The sequence below is a fragment of the Typopeltis vanoorti genome, chromosome 5, assembly GCF_054136105.1.
Source record: "Typopeltis vanoorti isolate ZY-2024b chromosome 5, IOZ_Tvanoo_1.0, whole genome shotgun sequence".
NCBI classification, from domain to species: domain Eukaryota; kingdom Metazoa; phylum Arthropoda; class Arachnida; order Uropygi; family Thelyphonidae; genus Typopeltis; species Typopeltis vanoorti.
The window spans coordinates 79,576,722-79,601,119 of NC_143553.1; the positions used below are offsets into that span (position 1 = coordinate 79,576,722).

Here is a 24,398-nt window from a genome sequence, read left to right on the forward strand (position 1 = left end):
CCTATAATTAGACACTTCCAATCTGTTACCACCCTTATGCAATGGTACTATCTTACCTTCCTTCCATTCCCTGGGCACCTTTCCCACAGCCAGACTTTCATTGAAAAGCCAGGTTAAAGGCACTGTCAGTTCCCTAGCACATTCTCCCAAAACTCATGGTGAAATACCATTCAGTCCCACAGCTTTACTGACATCCAGAGTACTCAGTATCTGAAACACACTCTCCTCCTGTACCTCTAAGCCTCGAACCAGCCCTATCCCTCTAACATGAAAACTGACTCCTGTAGGGTGAAATACTCCAATGAAGTGTTCATTGAACAATTCCGCTATGTCCTCTGCATCAATCACTCTATTCCCATTTTTATCCCACAATATCATTCTTCCACAGTCATTTCTCCTCCTACTGGCCCCATAGCTAAAAAATTCCCTAGGATTTTCTTTGGATCTTAGGGCCAATCTCCTCTCATATTCCAGTTTCACTTTCCTTACCACACTAGTCACTCTTCTGGCCTGTGTCTTATATTCTTCATGCATCTTCTCTTCACCTGTCTCCTTATATCTCTTCCATAGCCTCTTTTTTGCATGCAATTCCTGTTTAATATTGTTTGTCATCCACTTTACTCCAACTTGTGTCCTCTTCTTCACTCGTGGTATACAACTTACCATTACTGCCAACAAATATTCTTTCACAATTTCCCATGCAGTAATGATATCCCGGCCTTCCAATTCCTCCCTCCATGAAACTTCCCGAAGTTGACGTCTCAGACTATTATAATCACCTGCCTTATAATTCCACATACGTTCCTGTCTCTTTGATACTCCTGCATGTCTATTCATACGTTCCTGTCTCTTTGATACTCCTGCATGTCTATTCATTTTCCAAGTCAAAACCATATGGTCACTCTCTCCAACTGGTGGGAGAGATGTCAACTCAATTATTATCAACTCTTCTGATGCTATAACCAAATCCAAAACACTTGAACCTCTTGTTCCCTCTGTTACATGTTGCCTAAGTTATATGTCCCTCAAGAATTCTAGAAATTCCATTCCCCTATTGCTACATGCATCTTCCTCTCTCCAATTTATACTACTGTGTTAAAATCTCCCATAACAATCATTCTTCTTGCACTTGCCAAACTTAGCTGTCTAAACATCTCCTGGTCCCCATCCTCTGTGCTCCTGGGTCTGCAGCAACACCCTACTAAATATACTGTCTTGCCTACCTCTACCTCACACCATACGCTCTCAAAATCATTTGTCTCACTTCCTTCCAAAGCCTCCACTCTTAGAGGACATAGGTCATCACTTATCATAAGCAGTACCCCACCACCACACTTTCCCCTCCTATCCTGACGGAAAATGCTATACCCAGCAACTTCTATTCCTGTTGTTATATCCCCTTCTGTCAACCACGTCTCAGTGATCGCAATAATTTTTGTCCAGGCTGATGCTATCTGCGCCACCCAATTCCTCTTCCTTATTCCGAATACTCCTGGCATTAGTATAAAGCATATAAATGCCATTGTTTTTATACCCAGCATTATCCCTTTTAGACTCCACTCGGCTCAGTGTTACCTGACATCGTCTCCCTTCTCCCAAGTATCCATTCTCACAAGAGGCCACCCCTGCTCTCATCCTCCCTGGGACACACTGATTTGTTCAGAACAGCAATCTCTCCAGATGCCTGCGTCCTTCCTCATTCAAATGTAAGCGGTCTCTCGCATACAATTCCTCTCTTTCCTCAAACGCACTCCAAGCATCCACATATACCAGTCCTCTCTTGTCACACATTCTTGCTATTATGCCATTCAATATCACCGCTCTTCTGCTCAGCTCATCATTATCATACCTAGGCAACACGCACACTATTTTTCCTCTTTCTGTCTTCTTCTGTACAGTCTCAAGCAAAAATCTCATATCTCTCGCTGCTCGACTTACATTACCACTCAAGTCATTCGTTCCTACCATCACAATCATCTCATCCACCCTTTCACCTCTCTTAATTGCCATAGCCACCCTTTCTATTGTTCCTCCTGGCAAACACTCCTCACGCATCCTATCTTGAACACCACGGATCATTGAGTCGCCATACATTATACCTCTTACCATTCCCTCTCTCCTATTGTTTCCATTTTCTCCTCTTCTTTCATTCCCATAGGTCTCTCTCATTCCCTCTCCTCTGCTGCTATTCTCTCTTCTAGCATTCCCATACCTCTCTCTCTCCTACTGTTTCCATTCTCTCCTCTTCTAGCACTCCCATACATCTCTCTCATTCCCTCTCTCCTACTGTTTCCATTTTCTCCACTTCTAGCTCTTCCATATCCCTCTCTCATTCTGTCTCTCCTACTGTTTCCATCCTCTCTTCTGTTAGCATTCCCATACCTCTCTCTCATTCCCTCTCTCATTCTGTCTCTCCTACTGTTTCCATCCTCTCTTCTGTTAGCATTCCCATACCTCTCTCTCATTCCCTCTCTTCTACTGTTTCCATTCTCTCCTCTTCTAGCACTCCCATACCTCTCATTCATACTCCATAAATTCTCTCTCTCTCTCCTACTCTGATTCGCCTTGCATTCATCTCTTCCATTCTCCTAATCTTATCTTTCATACTTCTGCTCTCATTCACAAGACATTCCACTTCCTCTTTCAACTCATCTATCTCCCTCTGCAGGTCAGTCACTCTTAATCTAAATTCACTCTCCCAAACAAAACCATCTCCTAAACTTTCACAGTCATTCACACCTTCCACACTATCAACTATTATTTTCTCATTCATATATATCTTTTTTTCATTCTTTCCTATCACACTATTTGTCTTCCTACATTCATTCCCCATTCCTGAAGCAACAAAGTCGGATATCGATATTTCTAATATACTTATTTCCTCCAACTGCCTGCATTTTGCACGCATACACTCTTCGCTCTCTTTCACAACCCACATATCTAATTCCAGATGCATACATGCCGCAAGTACTGCATGCCACAAAGTCCCTTATGATATTGCTTATAATTGAGTTCTTAAATGGCGGAGGACTTGGCGATACGTCACTTGCAACTGCTGCTGAATCCGCCATCATTCCTTACTGCCGAGTAGCGTAATCTTTAATAATTATTCAATTATTCAATTAATAAATTCTGTTAAATAAATAAGAAAAACAAGTACAAGCAAAAAAAAAACATTTAAGTACTAAATATAATTAAATAAAATGAAATATAACTAAATACAGTAATGAATATCCCCTAATTGTTTTGAGCAGTATATTTTCCACAACTATCGCTAATCTAGAGTATTTTAATAATATGATGTGACACCTTTTCATTACCTGTATACAGGAAATATTTGATTTCTGCATTACTTCAACCTTGGTATCTCTTCTGGTCTAGCTCCCACTGATGAGACCTCAATAATGGTCAAAACTACTCTGGATAGTGGCCCTTCCCATAATGTGGAAGGGCCACTATCTGAAAGGATGTGGGCCTTGCTTTATAGGATACTAGCAACGAATGTGATGTCACTCTGTATACAAGTGGTCTAGTTGTGAAGACACTCATGAACAAACTTTGCTTACATATTTACGAATTTAGGGACACAAAACACACATGTTGAAATGATTATTTTACTTATTAATAAAATAACACTCGACCCCTGTATTGAGGTCATCATCAGAAAGATGATACATGTGTATAGGAAACCAAGCTACATGATCTTGCACTTTATAAAGGTAAATTAAATCTATGCTGTTAATTAATCTTTTTCTTAGCCTGACCTCTAGTGATAAAAAAAAAATTAAATTAAATTAAAAATATATAAAATAAAATAAATAAATAAAAAACTACAATAAACTCTGCTAAAGTCCTCCTGTACTAAGATTCTTCTGAATTTGTACAATTCAGATTGTTATACTATGATTTTCTTCTGAACTTATATAGTTCAAGTTGCTAATTGAATGTTAAGGGGAAAAAAAAAAGAAAAAGAAAAAAAAAACACTTCACCAAGTCTTCTTGTATTGGGATTTTTATTTGGCTTGTTCTGGCTGCTATAAAAGTTGCAAATGGGTCCTCCACTTCTTGGAATGGTTAGGCTATCATTTTTGTTCAGATTCGGATTATGTTTGAGCATCACACTTGGATAAAGGACTAAACAAGAATATAATTTCTTGGGATCTTTATTTAATTTATAGAAAAAAGAAAAAATATTTCAACAAGCTGGTAATTAAATTGGAACAGATGAGGTTGGATGGTGGATTAGTGCACTGGATTGTAGATTGGCTGTCTAATAGGTATCAGCAATTGGGTATGGAGAGCTATATCTCAAAAGAAGAACATCACTAATGGTGTGCCCCGAGGAGACTGTTTTTCAGCTATTGTTTAATTTGTATGCAGATGACTTAAGAAAGACTTAAATGGTGATATACAGTTGTTTGCGGATGATGTGAAATTGGGGAGCTATGGTGAGTAAAACAGATGTTGAAATCTTGCAAGTGGACTTGAATAGACTGGGTGAATGGGCAAGTGAATATCGCTACAGTTCAATATTGCAAAGTGTAAGGTTTTAAAATTTGAGAAGCAAAAGATAGGATGCAGAGTGTAACATTGGTAGGGATGTCTTAGAGGAGGTGGAGGAGTGAAATATCGGGGGGGGGATGATATGGTGGCTATGAATAGTCCAGCCAGATTTCAGAAATATTTTTAACTTTACCGTTCAGATCATCTCTTTTATCTTTCATTTTTAATGATACAGGTTTGTGTGTTTCTGTAACTTTTTTTATTATGTTATATACTAATGCATTCTGACATATCTGTTCTTTGATTTTACATCTCTACATAGGAAGAGACCTTCACATAGCCTTTTAAGAAATGCGGAGCACTAACCAGGACTTATGACCTAATGTCCAATCCCCACCTTCTCATGGTTCAACCTGTTAGGTATCTACCCAGATACTGAACAAACCATACTCTGATTCAACATAATAGAATTTCATTCTGGCTGTGGCATCACCAAGATAAACAAGGCCCCCATTGTTTTCATCTGAGAATCAGGGCGAACAGCACAAAGTCAGCTTAAAGTCAATTAAATATGGAAATAGACAAAAGAATTAGTAAAGCTGGTATGGTAGGATGTCAGCTCAATAAATTTATATGGGATAAGAAAGAAATTAGTCAAAACATTAACTTAGCTTATACAAGACAGTATTCAAACAATTTTAACTTATGGATCTGAGAGCTGGGTTAAAAATAAAACACTTGACCAGAGACTAGAGACCACAAATATGAGAGTCCTGAGAAAGATTAAGGGCATGAACAGATAGCATCAATGGCAATATCATATTAAAAACAAGGATATTATTATTATTATTATTATTATTATTATTATTCAGGCCTCCACGGAGTCAAAAGACTCATCGTGGGAGGTCCTTCCTAAGAACATAAAGTCTGTCAAGATTCATCGAGGGGAGGTCACCCTTAAGAAACACAAAGTCTATCATTCCACTCCTTAAACTCATTGACCATTCTTGCTCTCACCACTCCATCAGGCAATGCATTCCACGGTTCAACCACCCCTTCACACAAAGAAACCACTCCTCACCCTCCTGCTCACAGTTTCCTTTCGTAACTTCCAGAGATAGCCTCTCGTCATCATTCCTTCCCACTGTTCAACCAAGCGAAAGAACTCCCCAGTGTCAACCCTGTAACCACCTCTCAACAGTTTAAAAGTCTCAATCATATCACCTCTCCTTCTTCTATCCACAAAACTCTGCACTCCGCATTCCCTCATCCGATCCTTATAACTAACATTGTACATTCCTGAAACCATCTTTCTCATCCGACTTTGTATCCTTTCCACAGTTAATTTATCCCATTCAAATTCTGGAGACCAAATCTGAGAACAACAGTCTAAGTGTGGTCTGATCAGAGACTTATACAACGGAATGATAACCGTTTTATCTCTGCAGGTCAGTTTCCTTCTCATAATTGCAGCAATCCTCTGTGTTACCTTCACCACCTTTGCAATATGTCCCTTGAATTTCAGGTTTCTATCAATCATCAACCCCAGATCTCTTGTCTCCCCAACTTCCTCCAGTATAACTCCTCCCATAGAGAATGCAGCATCCCATCGATGTTTCCCAAACCTGAAGACCTTACATTTTGCTGAATTAAACTGATACCCGCATTTCATTTGCCCATCTATCTAGCTTATTCAAATCCTCTTGCAGGGCTACCACATCTGCACTATTACTAATAATCCTTCCCAGTTTCGCATCATCCGCAAACAGCTGAATATCCCCTTGCAATCCACTGGCAATGTCATTGATATAAAGGTTAAACAATATAGGTCGTAGTACTGAGCCCTGTGAGACCCCACTTGCAACCCTCTCCCTCCTTGAAACTGCTCCACCATACACAACTCTCTGATACCTATCAGACAGCCAATCCTGAATCCAGTTGACCAATCTGACATCCAGACCCATGTGCTGCAACTTAAATATCAGCTTATCATGTGGCACTCTGTCAAATGCCTTCGCTAAGTCTAAGAAAATTGCAGTATATGCCTTTTCCTCATCTAATGTTCTTGTAACTTTATTATAAAAGGCTAGCATATTGCTAAAACAAGAGCGCCCTTTCACAAATCCATGTTGACTCTCACAGATAACATTACCCTCATCTGCCCAATGCTGTATATGGTCCCTCACCTACTTTCTCCATGATCTTAACAACTACTGATGACACACAGACTGGCCTATAATTAGACACTTCCAATCTGTTACCACCCTTATGCAATGGTACTATCTTACCTTCCTTCCATTCCCTGGGCACCTTTCCCACAGCCAGGCTTTCATTGAAAAGCCAGGTTAAAGGCACTGTCAGTTCCCTAGCACATTCTCTCAAAACTCGTGGTGAAATTATTAAAGAACTTGACATTGTTAGCATCCAGGAATGAGTTAGCAGGGCTAATCTCAGGTGGTATGGTCACTTAAATAGAATGGGAGAGGAAAGATTAACAAAATGAATGTTCTTTGCCAGGTTGACAGGAGGAAGTCCAAGATGTAGATGGATTGATATAGATAATAATATCTGATAATACTGGAGTCTTGACAGATAACAGATTAATTTGGAGGAAAACTATTGATTATTATTATTATTATTATTACTACTATGGACGACTCCAAGCAGTCCTTAGCCTCATTGAGGGAGGCCCTAAACATCACGTCCACACAACTATTCGACATTCTCACAGTATCTATCATACCTTGCCTTGAACTCATTTACTGTCATAGCACCCACAACAGACTCTGGCAGCTTATTCCACTCATTTACCACTCTAAAAGTAAAGACCACAGCTCTAACACCCTTACTACTCACAACAGTCTTGCCCAGCTTCCATAGATGTCCCCTAGTCCTCCCACCACCAGTCCTAATCCCAAAAATATCCTCTGAATTAATCCTATAGAAACCCTTCAGCAATTTGAATGTCTCTATCATATCTCCTCTTTTCCACCTATCAACCAATTTCTTCAACCCACAAATCTTCAACCTGTTCTCATAAAGTTCATTCCATACATCTGCTATCATCTTGGTCACTCACCTCTGGATCCTCTCAAACTCCTCCCCATCAAGAAGAAACCTAGGTGACCAAATCTGGCACAGTAGTCGAGATAAGGTCTTATCAAGGCTCGGTACAGAGGAACAATAACTTGCTTATCTCTGCTCGTCAAAGTATTCTTCAGCAACCAAATGATTTTGAGTTAATTTAGCCACTTTTGCAATGTGCCCCCCCTAAACTTCATCTCCCTATCCACCAACACTCCCAAGTCCCTGGCCTCATCAATCTCTTGGAGTACAGTTCCACCAATGTGGTATACTGCTGTTAATCTTTTCACCCCAAAATGCATAACCTTACATTTTGTTACATTAAATTGACATCCATTCTCCTTAGCCCAGACCTCCAATCTATCCAAATTATCCTGCAAGATTTTGATTGAAAGTTAGTAATGATGTAACTTTTTCACGTAGTACTGTCATAATTATCCTGCACATCCCTTGAATTTAGATATCAGCGATTTGATGATGATGACATTTAGATATAATTTTATTTTTTAACTGTTTGTGGTTTTCTAGCAATTAAGATGTGATCTGAAAAGAAAGTTTTTCTTTTATCTTTGTCTTTTGGACAGATCTGTTATTTCAATAGTAAGCCAATTATTATTAGGTCTCTCTTTTTTCTGTAATGCTTGTTCTATTGCATCTAGCATTGCAACTGACTCTTGGAATACATTTGGACATTGCTTCTGCTGGGGTAATTCCAAGAAGTTGCTCGATCATAGGATTACTTTCTACAGTTTTGTATCTGCAAAAACACTAAATATTTTTCTTAAAAACTTGGGTTATATTATAAATTTAAGATACCAAGAAATTATATAGTTTGGAGGACTGAGCTAAGAAAAATGGATGTCAATTTAATGTGGCTAAGTGTAAGGTTACGTTTTGGGGTGACAAGATTAGCAGCAGTATATCACACTGTTGGAACCGTACTCGAGGAGATTGATGAGGCTACGGATTTGGGAGTGTTGGTGGCTAGGGAGTTGAAGTTTACGGGGCACATTGCAAAAGTAGCTAAATCAGCTCGTCAAATCACTTGGTTGCTGAAAAATACTTTAACAAGGAGAAACAAACAGGTTATTGTTCCTCTGTATTGAGCCTTGATAAGACCCCATCTAGACTACTGTGCCCAGATATGGGCGCTAAGGTTTCTTCTCGATGGGGAGGAGGTGGAGAGGTTCCAGAGATGAGTAACCAAGATAATAGCAGGACTATGGAATGAACCTTACGAGAACAGATTGAAGATTTGCGGGCTGCAGAAATTGGTTGATAGGTGAAAAAAAGGGGGGGGTGATATGATTGAGACATTCAAATTACTGAAGGGTTTCTATAAGATTAATTTAGAAGATATTTTTGAGAATAGGACTGGTAGTGGGAGGACTAGGGGCCATCCATAGAAGCTTGGTAAGAGTGTGGTTAGCAAGGTTGTTAGAGCTAGGTTTTTTACTTGGAGAGTGGTAAATGAGTTGAATAAGCTGCCAGAGTCTGCTGTGGGTGCCATGACTGTAAATGAGTTCAAGGTGAAGTATGATAGGTACTGTGCGAATGTTGAATAGTTGTTCTTGACATGATGTTGGGCCTCCCTCGATGAGTCTAAGGACTTCTTGGAGCTACCCATAATAATAATAATATATATTCTTAGCTTATAAATTAAACATGAGCCTATGGTGCATCACATCACTTCTCCCCCCCCCACACCGCTTTGAGATACTGATCCTCATATAAATCACTGATATTTATCTGCCAACATACTGATACTCAAGTCCTAAACAACTGTCTATTTTAGTTCCTCCTCAATTGCAGTTTGTCACATTGTATTTCATCAAAAGACTTCCCAAAATCGAGAAACATTTTACCTACATATGTATATCCTCTGTCAAATACAATTGCTACCCTGTGATAAAATGCTTACAAAAAAATCAACTAATTAAGAAACACATGCTATCCTTTGAACTGGATTGAAAATATGCTAATTTTCATCAAGCTGGTCTATTCTGACTCTTAAAAACTACATCAACTTGACCACTCACTCTGTGTAAAACATGACATGAAAGATTGTTTGACATCGCTACTTTCAATTCTATTAGCAATATTGGAATTTTCATTGACCAATGACCAACTTAAAGGCATTTTTAATTCCATCATACATTCCCTTGATATGAAGGACGTCCAGAAAGTAAGTTCCATTTTTAAATATTTTGTGCACATGCGTGCTGAGTTTGTTGATTCCTTAGCAAGCCATTGGTGCCATTTTCAGATATTCTCGCATGTGAAATTAGGTCAGTGTGCACACTAAGTGCTGAAGTTGCTTACAAAACAACACAAAATGAATCGGCTGGGCAGTGCGTTGGAATTCTTGACATGGTATCATGAGGATGGCGATGCTTTCCTGAGCAGATCTGTCACCGGGGTCAAGACTTGGGTGAAAATCATGTGCACTGTGTTTTGGGACAGACAAGGAATTTTGCCAGTAGAATTCTTGGGTCAAGGCTTCACAATCAATGCGAGTATGTACTGCCAAACCCTTAAGAAACTGCGTCATGCGATCCTGAATAAACGATATGGCATGCTTTGAATCATGATAACACCTGCCCACACACACACGGCTGGCATAACACAACAACTTCTCGTCACCTTCAGCTGGGAACAATTCCATCATCTCCCATATAGTCCTGACCTCATGCCAAGTGACTTTCACCTGTTCAAATATCTGAAATCTTTCCCTGGTGGTCGGTGGTCTCAAGACTATGATGAGGACAAAGAAGCAGTCAATATGTGGTTTGCATCACAGGTGGCAACCTTCTGTGATGAAGGTATACAACTCTTGGTGCCTCGTTATGATAAGTGCCTGAACAGTGGCGGAAATTATGTAGAATAGTAGTGAAAGATGTCTACTTTAATTTCCAATAAAGTTTTTTTTGTAAGTATATTTTTGTTTCTCTGACAGCCCATCACAACTTACTTTCTGGACGTCCTTCATACAAGTGTGATATCTCAATCAGTCCCAAAACCTTATTAACTTACTATTTTAAAACACTTCACCAAAACCCAGTCTTTCTTTATCTTTATCACTATGTTCAATGCCGTTTTTTCTCTCTTATCTTCCGACAACATATTCTGTTGAAAATTTCTTATGTGTTCCCACTATATCCTCTGCTGTGGTATCCCTAGAGCCCAGCCCATTCAGCATCCAGGACTATCCCATACCAGTTCTTTTTATTGGCCACAGCAAAATGGAAGAAGTTTGGCTGTTCTGCAACTTATTTTCACATTATATTCCTCATGCAACTGGTAACCATTCTGCTTTCATCTCTCTCTCATAGAAACTTTTTCCTCAATAGTTTTTACCTATTTTATTATTCATCTACTTTGTTTTACTCTATTTAACTTCTGCATTTAGCAATGCAGTCTGATAATAACCACAGATCTGAAGTATATCTTGCTTATTTAAATAACTTCTCCATTCTTTTTCATCCCTGTGAAATCAAACAACTAAATCTGAGCATACTAATCCATATGTGATCGTATCAAAGATTGATAAATTATGTTGTTATACTATTTACCTAATAGCTGATTTATTTTTCAGGTGTGGATTGCACTTTTTGTCTCACTGGTTGTTACTAGTTGTTTACTCAGGTTTTTTACTAAACAAGAAGAGAAATTGAAAAATTTCAAAAGGATATCCCTGCCAAACATAATTTGGAATCTTTCATCAAATCTCATGAATAAAGGTAAATGTCTTTTTTTTTTAATTTTTTTAAATTATTTATTTATAATTACACACATACACACACACACTGATTTGTAGATTTTGCTTCTTATTCTATAAAGTTTTGCATTTATGCCTTCCAGTGCTGGTCTGGAGGGCGGCAATCCTGCCACCATACCACTTGATTTTAGCTAATGACTAATTTGAAGGAATTTACCTTGGTGAAAAGTCTATAAAGAAATGTTAATCACTTTTTGGGTAATGACTAATGACTCAATACTCTATAATAAACAACAAAATAGATGAAAACAAAAAAGAATATAAGAAATGCATCTGTAATGCTTAGAGTAAAACAAACAAAGAAGAGTGTGATGCAGAAATAAAGAAGACAGTGTTAACTTGGCAGTAATAACAGAAATAAAAAAAAAAAAGAGAAAGAAATTAAGAGAAAAAAAATCAGAATATTTTATACAGATAATATACTGGAAGGACAGGAGAGAGAGAGAGAAGAGTTAGCTACAAGACTGGAAAGAAAATATACAAAATGATAACTATTGGAATGAACAGGAAAAAAATGAAAAAGGAGGCCTTTGATAATTATAAAAGTATGTGTCCTAGTAGAAGGAAATAATAAATAAAAGAAAGAATTTTCAGGGAAAAGAGAGAGAGAAAGAGCAAGATTGGGGAAGGGTCATTACAAAGAATACCAGAAGAAACATAGTCAACAAAAGTAGAAGTTAAGCAGAATGAATGAAGTACTGAGGAAGAAATTACATTTGCAGTTATCTTGTGTGAAACAGAGCACAGCAACAAGGCAAAAGATACAGCTATTCATTGCTATAGACCTGGGGAAACATGTAGATGCTGTGTATCTGCAGATTATTGCAATCAGTTCAGGCCATGGTTAATTTCTATTTCCCATTCTGTGTCTATAGAGATATAGACTGGAAAATAGGAAGAGGTACTTGGCAGGATGGAAATGGAATTTATATAAAAAGCATGTGATGGAGGTGACTCAGACTTTGAGAGTGCTGGATCTTGTAATAACAATCAGAAAATGAATCTGTAATCAAAGTAGCAATTTTGAGAGGGGGGGGGGGGGATCATGCAGTTTTCATCTGGAAATTTAGTTAAGAAAAGGTATATGTGCAACTACACAGTCAATGATTAAGTTAGAAGGCAACTTGGAGCAGTGCTATGTACCTAAAGAAGATGGATGGATAAAATGGAAAGATGTTAGTAGGATATGGGAAATGGTCAAGGAATGATTGGTGGAAGTAATATCAGACTGTGTACCCTGGGTTTAGAGGATAAATCATGCAGAGATTAAATCTCCATTAAATCTTCGATCTCATACGGAGGTAGCAGGGTTTTTTCTCCCGGAAACTCGGGTTTTACATCCCACATACAGACAAATTGGCACAAACACACACAATTTACAGACAAAAAATACTAGCTGTGGATGGTAGTAAGGTTCTGTGTAGTAGTGGAAATGAAGAGTGTACAGTAGGTGTGAGACCTCCCGCGATGAGTCTTCGGACTCCTTGGAGGTGTCACGAATAATAATAATAATAAAATGGGTGAGTAACATCATTAAACAGAAGCTTGAAAAATAAATAGAAAACAAAAAAACATTGCAGAAGAAATATAAAGAGAAAGGTGATCAGCAGGCTCATGAGTAATACAAATCACAACCTTCCCTCCCCTCCTCCACCTGCCTTTTTTAGATACTCTAATCACACATCTGCCCATGGCATGCTTTCTTTTGTGGTTTACATAATGCCAAAATTTCATTAACCTAGTTACCCTCTCTGCCCCATACTAGACACTACTTACTCCCTCTCCTTTAAGTTAGCCAAATCTTTGATTGTACTTATTGGCCACACTTATATAAAAAAATTCCACACATTTCAAATCCTTAAAATTATGATCCAACCAAGTCTGAAAAAAAAAACATTAGAAAGGCTCTAAAAAATGTTGAATCTTTGCCTCCTGAAGTTATTAAAAAACTCAAAACTTTTAGTTTCCCTCACCTCCCCCTGCAGCTATGTGGATTGCCAAAAATTCATTAACCCAATTACCTCTCTGCCCCATACTAGATGCTACTTACTCCCCTCCTTTAAATTAGCCGGTTAGCCAGATCTTTGTTTCTTATTTTTGGCAACACTTCTTATATAAAAAATTCCACATTTCAAATCCTTAATCCAGAATTTAGTTTTAAACAGTAATGATATCATGGTGAGCTATGGTGTCATCTCCTTATTCAAAATATTCCCCTTTCTGACTCTCTTTTACCAAAATTTATCGAAAAATACTTTCTCCCCTGATATTATTGATCGCTTTAATTTTGCTATCCATACTGGTTACCAAATGGCAGGTTAGCTCTTTGACTCAGACACATTCGACTCTTTCCTCCAACACCTCAGCAGTCAGCATCCCAGAATTCAATTCACTGTTGAAAAAGAAAATAACAACAGCTTGCCTTTTTTAAATACTCTAATCACACATCTCCCCAATAACACACTTTCTTTTGTGGTTTACAGAAAACCCACCCACACAGGTAGATACATACAAACATGCATAAACTTTCCATCATCCCCCTTCTCAACAATATAGTGTCATCAAAACCGTTGTCAACAAAGTCTGCAAACTCTGTTCCACCCAGACTTCCCTTAGAGCTGAACTAGCCTTTATTTGCCATACCTTTCTGTACAATGGTTAAATGCCTAAAAGATTTACAAATTATCTGTCCCTTCCACCTCCCAACATAAAGACTACACAGTAATACCATTACTATTCCCTATATCCAGGGCACTTAAAAAAATTGCCAGAACTTTAAAGAAAAATAATCTCTGCTCTGCTTTCAAATGTCATTTGAAGCTGATTCCCTTTTGTGTTCTCATAAGGATCCTCTCTCTCTCTCTCTCTCTCTCTCTCTCTCTCTCTCTCTCTCTATATATATATATATATATATATATATATATATATATATATATATATATAAAATTAAAATTTAACTGACTAGAACCTGAGAAAGTATAAAACAAAAAACTTTAAGAAATCATGACTAGTTTCATCGGTGTTCCAACTTCTTCAGGTGAGTAAGAAATAACATAAGACTTATAAAAATAACAAGATAAAAAACATGGACTTTCCAGCTTAATAAAAAAGAAGCAGAATAGTAACAGTCATATTTGAATAGGTGACCGCATGCTACTGTTGGCATGAGTTGAATGTGTGTGACAGCTAATTTTAGAGCACCAGTATTGGATTATTGTGGTATGGGAATCAGATAAATTGTAGCTTAGATTGTTCAAGTGTGAAGGGTCCAGAACTATTTCTTTTGATTCTATAATTCGTCTTTCAAATTCATCCTTGCATATATATAAATTGGTTATGCGGTCCCCATCAACTTGGTGTGGCCGTTCTTCAAGGTTAGAGTTTGTGGAGAAGAGAACATGACTGGAAAGGGCACTCACTCGTGTTCTACTGTAGGAGATGTCACGTCTGTGTTCCTCAAGACGAAGTGAAATAGATTTATCTGTCTGGCCAAAATAAGGTCGACCACAGTCGCACATAACTTTATAAACACCAGGAAAATGCAGTTGGTTGTGTTTTGGTTTTGGTTCAAATCAGAAAAGCGAAGTTTTGGCAGAGTAGTATAGTCGGTCTTTATGTTGAATTTCTTCATAATCCTGGATAGTTTTGGGGTAAGAGAGCTGATAAATGGTAACCGTATATGAGTGATAGGGTTGGATTCATCTTCTTGGCGAAGTTGTTGGCGTGGTCTCAAACATTTAGTGATGTTACGAGATGAATATCCATTATTTAAGAAGATGTTTTTCAGGAAGTTAAGCTCTGTTTTAAGGTCTTCTTCTGTGGAAGTGAGACATCCTGCTTGATGGGCAAGGGTGTAGATGATGCCCAGTTACTGAGGAGGGAAGTGATGAGAAGAGCCATGCAAATATCTATCAGTGTGGGTGGTTTTTCGAAAAATTGAAAATTTAAGACAGTCAGGTAATCTACTGATCTTTAGATCCAAGAAGGGGAGAACGCCATTAATCTCTAGTTCTGATGTGAATTTAATGTTCTGATGTTGATTATTTAAATAGTTTAGGAAGTTTTGAAGGTCCTCTAAACCATGTTCCCAGATAAGGAAGACTCATCAATGTACCATAACCACAGTTTAGGTTTTAAAGTAGCTATAGAAATAACTCTCTCTTCAAAAAATCTTCTAAAAAAATGTTAGCTAATACTGGGGATAGAGGGCTGCCCATAGCTAACCTGCTTGTTTGTTTATATATTTTATCTTCATAGCAGAAATAGCCAGAATTGATGCAGTGAGTAAGAAGAGCAAATATTTTCTTAGAAACCTTGTCCTTAAGAAGAGTCAGAACTTCATATTTGTAAAAAGAGACACAATGTCAAAACTCACCATTCTGTCAGTCTATGAGATTTAAATTTTTTTTTTTTGAGATGAAATCTTCAGAATTTTTGATGAAGGAGGAGGAATTGTCAACTAGATGTTTTAAAGAAGCTGCAAGATATTTAGACAGATTGTATGTAGGTGAGTCAATACCTTCCACAATAGGTCTTAAAGGAGTGTCAGCCTTATGGATCTTAGGCAGGCCGTACAAACGAGGAATGAGGGGATGGAGAGAGCAGAGAGATAGTCTTGTGTGTCTAGGAAGTTCAGAAGCAGATTTCAGAAGATTGTTTGTACAGTTATGAAGTTCTCTTGTGGGATCACTTTCTAGAATAGAATAGAATAGGCATCAGAACTTAATAAGTTGTTAATCTTTGAACAATAGTCAGATTTGTGTAAGATTACAGTTGCATTCCTTTTATCAGCAGGTAAGATAATAATGTCATTGTTCATACAAAGCTGGTGGAGTGCTTTTCTTTCTGTCGGAGATAGATTATCTGTAGTACAATGACTGTTGTTTATAGTAAAGATGGCATCGATCCTAAGTAGATTTGCAGTTTGTTTTGGTAACTGTGCAGCTGCCTTTTCAACAGAAGTCTTTAGGAATGGAGGTCCTGCAGAACTTAGTGTGCTCTCAAAACGACTTAACTTCGTTCCTTCTCCGACCTCCATTCCATAAAGAACTCTTTCTTACAAAAGTTGAACTTACAGAGCCTTGTGAATCAAAGAAGAGGGGATATGATCAAGACATATAGGTTGGAGAGGGGGGGTTGTTACCAGATTAATGTTGAGGAGATATTTCATAGCATAGAGGGAGGCAAGGATAGAACTAGAGGCCATTTCTGGAAGCCATATAGGGAGGGTGTGAGCAGAGAAGTGAGAAGCAGGTTCTTTGCATGGAGAATTTTATTATTATTATTATTATTATTCAGGCCTCCAAGGAGTCAAAAGACTCATCGAGGGAGGTCCTTCCTAAGACATAGTCTGTCAAGACTCATCGAGGGGAGGTCCCCCCCCTGAGAAACACAAAGTTTATCATACACTCTTTAAACTCACTGACCGTTCTCGCTCCCACCACTCCATCAGGCAATGCATTCCACGGCTCAACCACCCTCCACACAAAGAAACCACTCCTTACCCTCTTGCTCACAGTTTCCTTACGTAATTTCCAGGGATGGCCTCTTCTCATCACTCCTTCCCGCTGATCAACCAAGCGAAAGAACTCCCCAGTGTCAACCCTGTAACCACCTCTCAACAGTTTAAAAGTCTCAATCATATCACCTCTCCTTCTTCTATCCACCAAACTCTGCAGTCCACATTCTCTCAGCCGATCTTCATAACTATCCTTGTACAGTCCTGAAACCATCTTTGTCATCTGTCTTTGTATCCTTTCCACAGTTAATTTATCCCCTTCAAATCCTGGGGACCAAATCTGAGAACAATAGTCCAAGTGTGGTCTGATCAGAGACTTATACAACGGAATGATAACCCTCTTATCTCTGCAGGTCAGTGTCCTTCTCAAAATAGCAGCAATCCTCTGTGTTACCTTCACCACCTTTGCAATATGTCCCCTAAACTTCAGGTTTCTACCAATCATCAACCCCAGATCTCTTGTCTCCCCTACTTCCTCCAGTATAACTCCTCCCATAGAGTATGCAGCATCCCATCGATGTTTCCCAAACCTCAAGACCTTACATTTTGCTGCATTAAACCGATACCCCCATTCATTTGCCCATCTATCTAGCTTATTTAAATCCTCTTGCAGGGCTACCACATCTGCACCATTACTAATAATCCTTCCCAGCTTCGCATCATCCGCAAACAACTGAATATCCCCCTGCAATCCACTGGCTATGTCATTGATATAAAGGTTAAACAATATAGGTCCTAATACTGAGCCCTGTGGGACCCCACTTGTAACCCTCTGCCTCCTGGAAACTGCTCCACCATACACAACTCTCTGATACCTATCAGACAGCCAATCCTGAATCCAGTTGACCAATCTGACATCCAGACCCATGTGCTGCAACTTAAATATCAGCTTATCATGTGGCACCCTGTCAAATGCCTTTGCCAAGTCTAAGAAAATTGCAGTATATGCCTTTCCCTCATCTAATGCTCTTGTAACTTTATTATAAAAGGCTAGCATATTGCTAAAACAAGAGCGTCCTTTCACAAATCCATGTTGATTCTCACAGATAACGTTACCCTCATCTGCCCAATGCTGTACACGGTCCCTCACTACTTTCTCCAAGATCTTAACAACTACTGATGACACACAGACTGGCCTATAATTAGACACTTCCAGTCTGTTACCACCCTTATGCAATGGCACTATCTTAACTTCCTTCCATTCCCTGGGCACCTGTGCCAAAGCCAGACTTTCATTGAAAAGCCACGTTAAGGGTATTGTCAATTCCCTAGCACATTCTCTCAAAACTCGTGGCGAAATACCATCCAGTCCCACAGCTTTACTGACATCCAGAGTACTCAGTATCTGAAACACACTCTCCTCCTGTACCTCCAGACCTCGTACCAGTCCTATCCCTCTAGCATTAAAACTGACTCCTCTAGGATGAAATACTCCAATAAAGTGTTCATTGAACAATTCCACTATGTCCTCTGCATCAGTCACTCTATTCCCATTTTTATCCCACAATATCATTCTTCCACAGTCATTTCTCCTCCTACTGGCCACATAGCTAAAAAATTCCCTAGGATTTTCTTTGGATCTTAGGGCCAATCTCCTCTCATATTCCAGTTTCGCTTTCCTTACCACACTAGTCACTCTTCTGGCCTGTGTCTTATATTCTTCATGCATCTCTTCACCTGTCTCCTTATATCTCTTCCATAGCCTCTTTTTCGCATGCAATTCCTGTTTAATATTGTTTGTCGTCCACTTTACTCCAAATTGCGCCCTCTTCTTCACTCGTGGTATACAACTTACCATTGCTGATAACAAATATTCTTTCACAATTTCCCATGCACTGGTGATATCCCGGCCTTCCAATTCCTCCCTCCATGAAACTTCCCGAAGTTGACGTCTAAGACTATTATAATCACCTGCCTTATAATTCCACATAAGTTCCCGTCTCTTTGATACTCCTGCATGTCTATTCATTTTCCAAGTCAACACCATATGGTAACTCTCTCCAACTGGTGGGAGAGACGTCAACTCAGTTATTATCAACTCTTCTGATGCTATAACCAAATCCAAAATTTTTGAACCTCTTGTTCCCTCTGTTACATGTTGCCTAAGACATTTGTCCCTCAAGAATTCTAGAAATTCCATTCCCCTATTGTTACATGCATCTTCCTCTCTCCAATTTATACTACTGAAGTTAAAATCTCCCATAACAATCATTCTTCTTGCACTTGCCAAACTTAGCTGTCTAAACATCTCCTGGTCCCCATCCTCTGTGCTACTGGGTCTGTAGCAACACCCCACTAAATATCCTGTCTTGCCTACCTCTACCTCACACCATACGCTCTCAAAATCATTTGTCTCACTTCCTTCCAAATTCTCCACTCTTAGAGGACATAGGTCATCACTTATCATAAGCAGCACCCCACCACCTCGCTTTCCCCTCCTATCCTGGCGAAAAATGCTATACCCAGCGACTTCTATTCCTGTTTTTATTTCCCCTTCTGTCAACCACGTCTCAGTCATCGCAATAATTTTTGGCCAGGCTGATGCTATCTGCGCCACCAATTCCTCTCCCTTATTCCGGATACTCCTGGCATTAGTATACAGCATATAAATGCCATTGTTTCTATACCCAGCATTATCCCTTCTAGACTCCACTGGGCTCAGTGTTACCTGACATTGTCTCCCTTCTCCCAAGTATCCATTCCCACAAGAGGCCACCCCTGCTATCATACTCCCTGGGACACACTGGCTCGTTCAGAACAGCAATCTCTCCATATGCCTACGTCCTTCCTCATTCAAATGTAAACGGTGTCTCGCATACAACTCCTCTCTTTCCTCAAACGCACTCCAAGCATCCACATATACCAGTCCTCTCTTGTCACACATTCTCGCTATTATGCCATTCAATATCACTGCTCTTCTGCTCAGCTCATCATTATCATACCTAGGCAACACGCACACTATTTTTCCTCTCTCTGTCTTCTTCCATACATTCTCAAGCAAAAATCTCATATCTCTCGCTGCCCGACTTACATTACCACTCAAGTCATTCGTTCCTACCATCACAATCATCTCATCCACCCTTTCACCTCTCTTAATTGCCATAGCCACCCTTTCTATTGTTCCTCCTGGCAAACACTCCTCACGCATCCTATCTTGAACACCACGGATCATTGAGTCGCCATACATTATACCTCTTACCATTCCCTCGCTCCTATTGTTTCCATTCTCTCCTCTTCTTTCATTCCCATACCTCTCTCTTCTACTGTTTCCATTCTCTCCTCTTCTAGCACTCCCATACATCTCTCTCATTACCTCTCTCCTACTGTTTCCATTTTCTCCACTTCTAGCACTTCCATATCCCTCTCTCATTCTGTCTCTCCTACTACTGTTTCCATCCGCTCGTCTTCTAGCATTCCCATACCTCTCTCTCATTCCATCTCTCCTACCGTTTCCATTCTCTCCTCTTCTAGCACTTCCATATCTCTCTCTCATTCCGTCTCTCCTACTGTTTCCATCCTCTCGTCTGCTTGCATTCCCATACCTCTCTCTCATTCCCTCTCTTCTACTGTTTCCATTCTCTCCTCTTCTAGCACCCCCATACCTCTCACTCATACTCCTTAAATTCTCTCTCTCTCCTACTCTGATTCGCCTTGCATTTATCTCTTCCATTCTCCTAATCTTATCTTTCATACTTCTGCTCTCATTCACTAGACATTCCACCTCCTCTTTCAACTCATTTATCTCCCTCTGCAGGTCAGTCACTCTTAATCTAAATTCACTCTCCCAAACAAAACCATCTCCTAAACTTCCACAGTCACTCACACCTTCCACACTATCAACTATTTTCTCATTCTCTCCTATCATACTACTTGTCTTCCTACATTCATTCTCCGTTCCTGGAGCAACAAAGTCGGATATCGATATATCTAATGTACTTATTTCCTCCAACTGCCTGCATTTTGCGCACATACGCTCTCCACTCTCTTTAACAAGCCACATATGTAATTCCCGAGAAGCATACATGCCGCAAGTACTGCATGCCACAAAGTCCCTTATGATATTGCTAATAATTGAGTTCTTAAATGGCGGAGGACTTGGCGTTACGCCACTTGCGACTGCTGCTGAATCCACCATCATTCCTTACTGCCGAGTAGCATAATCTTTAATAATTATTCAATTAATAAATACGAGGGGAAAAAAGTACAAACATCAGAACATTTAAGTACTAAATATAATTAAATAAAATTAAATATAACTAAATACAGTAACTTAGCTTCATTTTGTCTTCCACCGTTACGCGTTCGATTCCGACGGTACCAACATATATGGTATCGCGACAGCAACTAACTTCCAAAAAACAACCACTGAAGTACACTCGTATTCAGAGAAACAATTTAGCACTCAAAAACGTAGAAAAACGGGGGAAAAAGCGGACTATTCACCGATTAAAAATCACTTTCTTCTGCACAGCTCAAATTCACCGCCACGTGCTCTGATTGGCAAGTGGAATGCATTGTTTGAAAGTGTGGTTATTGCTGGAACTGTGATAGGTTTAAGGCATGGTTCAATGATCTTTTTTCATGAGAGAGTATAGACCTCCCCATGATGAGTCCCTTTACTCTGTGGAGGCTGAGTGTTAATAATAACAATTAAAGAAATTAGATAATATGCAATTATTATCTAATTCAGTTAGAGATAACAATGTTATCAAACTTGTATATCTAAATTATTTTATTTATGTTTATTTATTTGTTTATGTTTTTTTTTATTTTATTTTTAAATACCAAGGTTCACCTTCTGACCTTTATAACAGAAACGTAGCAAGATTTATACTTTTTGGATGGCTGATAACTGCTGTGATAATTCTGAATGGCTATGGTGGTTCTTTGATGTCTTATTTAATGTTACCAGTGAAGGACACACCCATAAAAGACACTGATCATTTAGAAAGAGCTGTTAAGAATGGCAAAATCAAGTGCACTATCAACAGAAAGAAGGCACTGTATTTTAATTTTCAGGTAAACTTCCTATTTTTAAATATTATAAAAAAAATACACATATCCTATTATTATTATTATTATTATTATTATTATCAGATCTCCAGAGAGTCAAAAGCCTTACTGAGGGAGGTCATACATAAGCCACATTAGCTGTCATACCCTCTATTAAACTCATTCACATCAGATGCACTCACCACGTCAACATACAAACTGTTCCATTCACTCACTGCTTGTGAGAGAAAAAATCTAGCTCTTATCCCTTCTAGACTACATACTTAACTTCCACGGATGTTCCTGGTCCTCTTACTGCCTTCCATATAATGAAAATTTTTATTAACTGATGTCCAATAACACCCTTTCAGAAGTTTATAGACATATTATTTCACCTTTCATTATCCTTACTACCATTGTCTACAGTCCACATATTTTCAATCTGCTCTCATAATCTACAGTCTATAATCTGGATGTCACCTCTATAACTATAACTCTTCTTTTCAGCATTGCATTTCTGCAGCTTCTTTATCACATCTAAACTGAGGAGGCCAAATCTATGCATAGGACCCCAGATATATCAAATCATATCAAGGCCTTGTAAAGAAGCAAAATGATTTCCATATCCTTATATATCAATGTCCAGTTCAACACTGCAATTATCCTCCGAGTTGAATTTGCAAATTTTCCATGTGACCCTTGAACTCCAAGACCTGTAGCCTCATCAGTTACTACATGCATAATCCCACCAATATAATATCCTGTTAGATAATACATCATCCCAAAGTGTACAACTTTACACTTACTAACATTGAACTGATAACCATTATCGTTTCCCACACTTCCAGACTATTCAAATCATCTGTAATTGCTATATATCAGTAGCATTCCTGATTACCCTGTCTATCTTTACATCATCAGAAAACAATTGAACAACTCCTGTGGGGTCCTACCTAATATCATTAATATATAAATTGAACAACAATAGTCCAAGGACTGAACCCTCGATCACAACACTGATCGATCACCTTAAATCTGATAGATTCATCTGCCTCACCTCCCCCAACATAGCACTTTTTGATACCTTTCCTACTTTTTCAAGTCATAGTTTATATTCCAATCCCATATTCTCCATTTTATGCAACAACCTTTCCTGTGGTATCCTATCAAATGCCTTAGCAAAGTCTAACAGTACTGTAGTGTATCCATTCCCTTTATCCAACTCAGTCAATAACATTATTGTAAAAAAAAAAGAGAGCAACCTGATCAGTCATAACTTCCCTTTGGTAAATTCATGCTGTTCCTTGAAAAGTATAGTTTATCTGTCAAACTATTTCTGTATATGAGTTTATACTAACTTCTCTAAAATCATCACAACCACTCCAGAGATACTGATAAGTTAATAATTAGATGCATAAGTCTTGTGCAGTGGTTTTATCATACATTCTTTCTATTCCTGTAGGATCTTTTCTGAATTCCTGTGGATCTCTCTTAAACTGAGACTAAAATTATGCAAACACGTTAGGGCCCTAGCCAGTTCAGCTGAACATTTCTTTACCCTATGTGCTGATAAAGACACTGTCCCCTATTGCCAAATTCTTTCCATACAGTAACTGATGCCATGGGACTGAACATACTATTCTTCTAAGTCTAGCATACTTTTCAGCTTTGTAGTTCAGCATGTGACCTAATTGGAACATCTATACACTTAGCTTTTTCCCAGGTCAGTGTAGCATGATCACTGTTACCAACTGGTGATAAAATGGTCATATCCTTGACTGAGAACCTTTTTGATGCTATCATCAAATCTGACACCCACTGGTCTGAAGTTGCTTCTTTTACATGCTGCTTGATAAAGTTATCTCACAACAGCTCAATAAATTCTCTTTCATTCTTATGAATTTTCTCTGCCAGCCAATCACTGTTCAGATAATTTAAGTTACCCATAATGATTGGCTTTTAATATATTTATTCCATGCAATATTTATTCTATGCAATAGTATTCCATGCAATATTATTATTATTATTATCCAGGCCTCCATGAAGTCATAAGGCTCATCGTCAGAGCTCATTTTTAGGAAACACAAAGTTTATCATACCACTCCTTAAACCCATTGACCGTTCCTGCTCCAACCACTCTCTCAGGCAGTGCATTCCAAGGTTCAACCACCCTCCATGCAAAGATACCACTAATGAGATATTGATTGGTTTGTAATTTGATACTTCTGTCTTGGAGCCACCTTTATGTAATGGAACTATCTTACTCTTTTTCCACTCCCTAGTTTCCTCACCAGCACTTAGACTTAGATTGAAAATTTTATCAGTGGCACTGCCAAATCTCTTGCACATTCATGTGGGCCAACATGCTATCCAGTCCCACTAACTGCTGTATTCATATTGATATTTTTCAAAATTGCTGAGCATCTCCTGTTCATTTGTCTCAATTCTGGTATCAGTCTCTGTCACATCAGCAACTGCAAAATCTTCACCTGGATGATATATCTGTGTAAAGTGATCATTCAG

General features: G+C 38.7%; 1 protein-coding gene across 2 annotated transcripts in view; it reads left to right on the top strand.

The window, feature by feature from the left end:
• Positions 1-24,398, top strand: part of LOC150106581 (uncharacterized) — a 267,472-nt gene that overhangs the window by 214,901 nt on the left and 28,173 nt on the right. For both annotated transcript variants that reach the window (XM_090393206.1, XM_090393207.1), the window contains exons 2-3: positions 11,183-11,327; positions 21,673-21,902. In XM_090393206.1, coding sequence (XP_090249332.1) covers positions 11,183-11,327; positions 21,673-21,902 — 375 coding nt within the window. The remainder of the gene's footprint in view (positions 1-11,182; positions 11,328-21,672; positions 21,903-24,398) is intronic.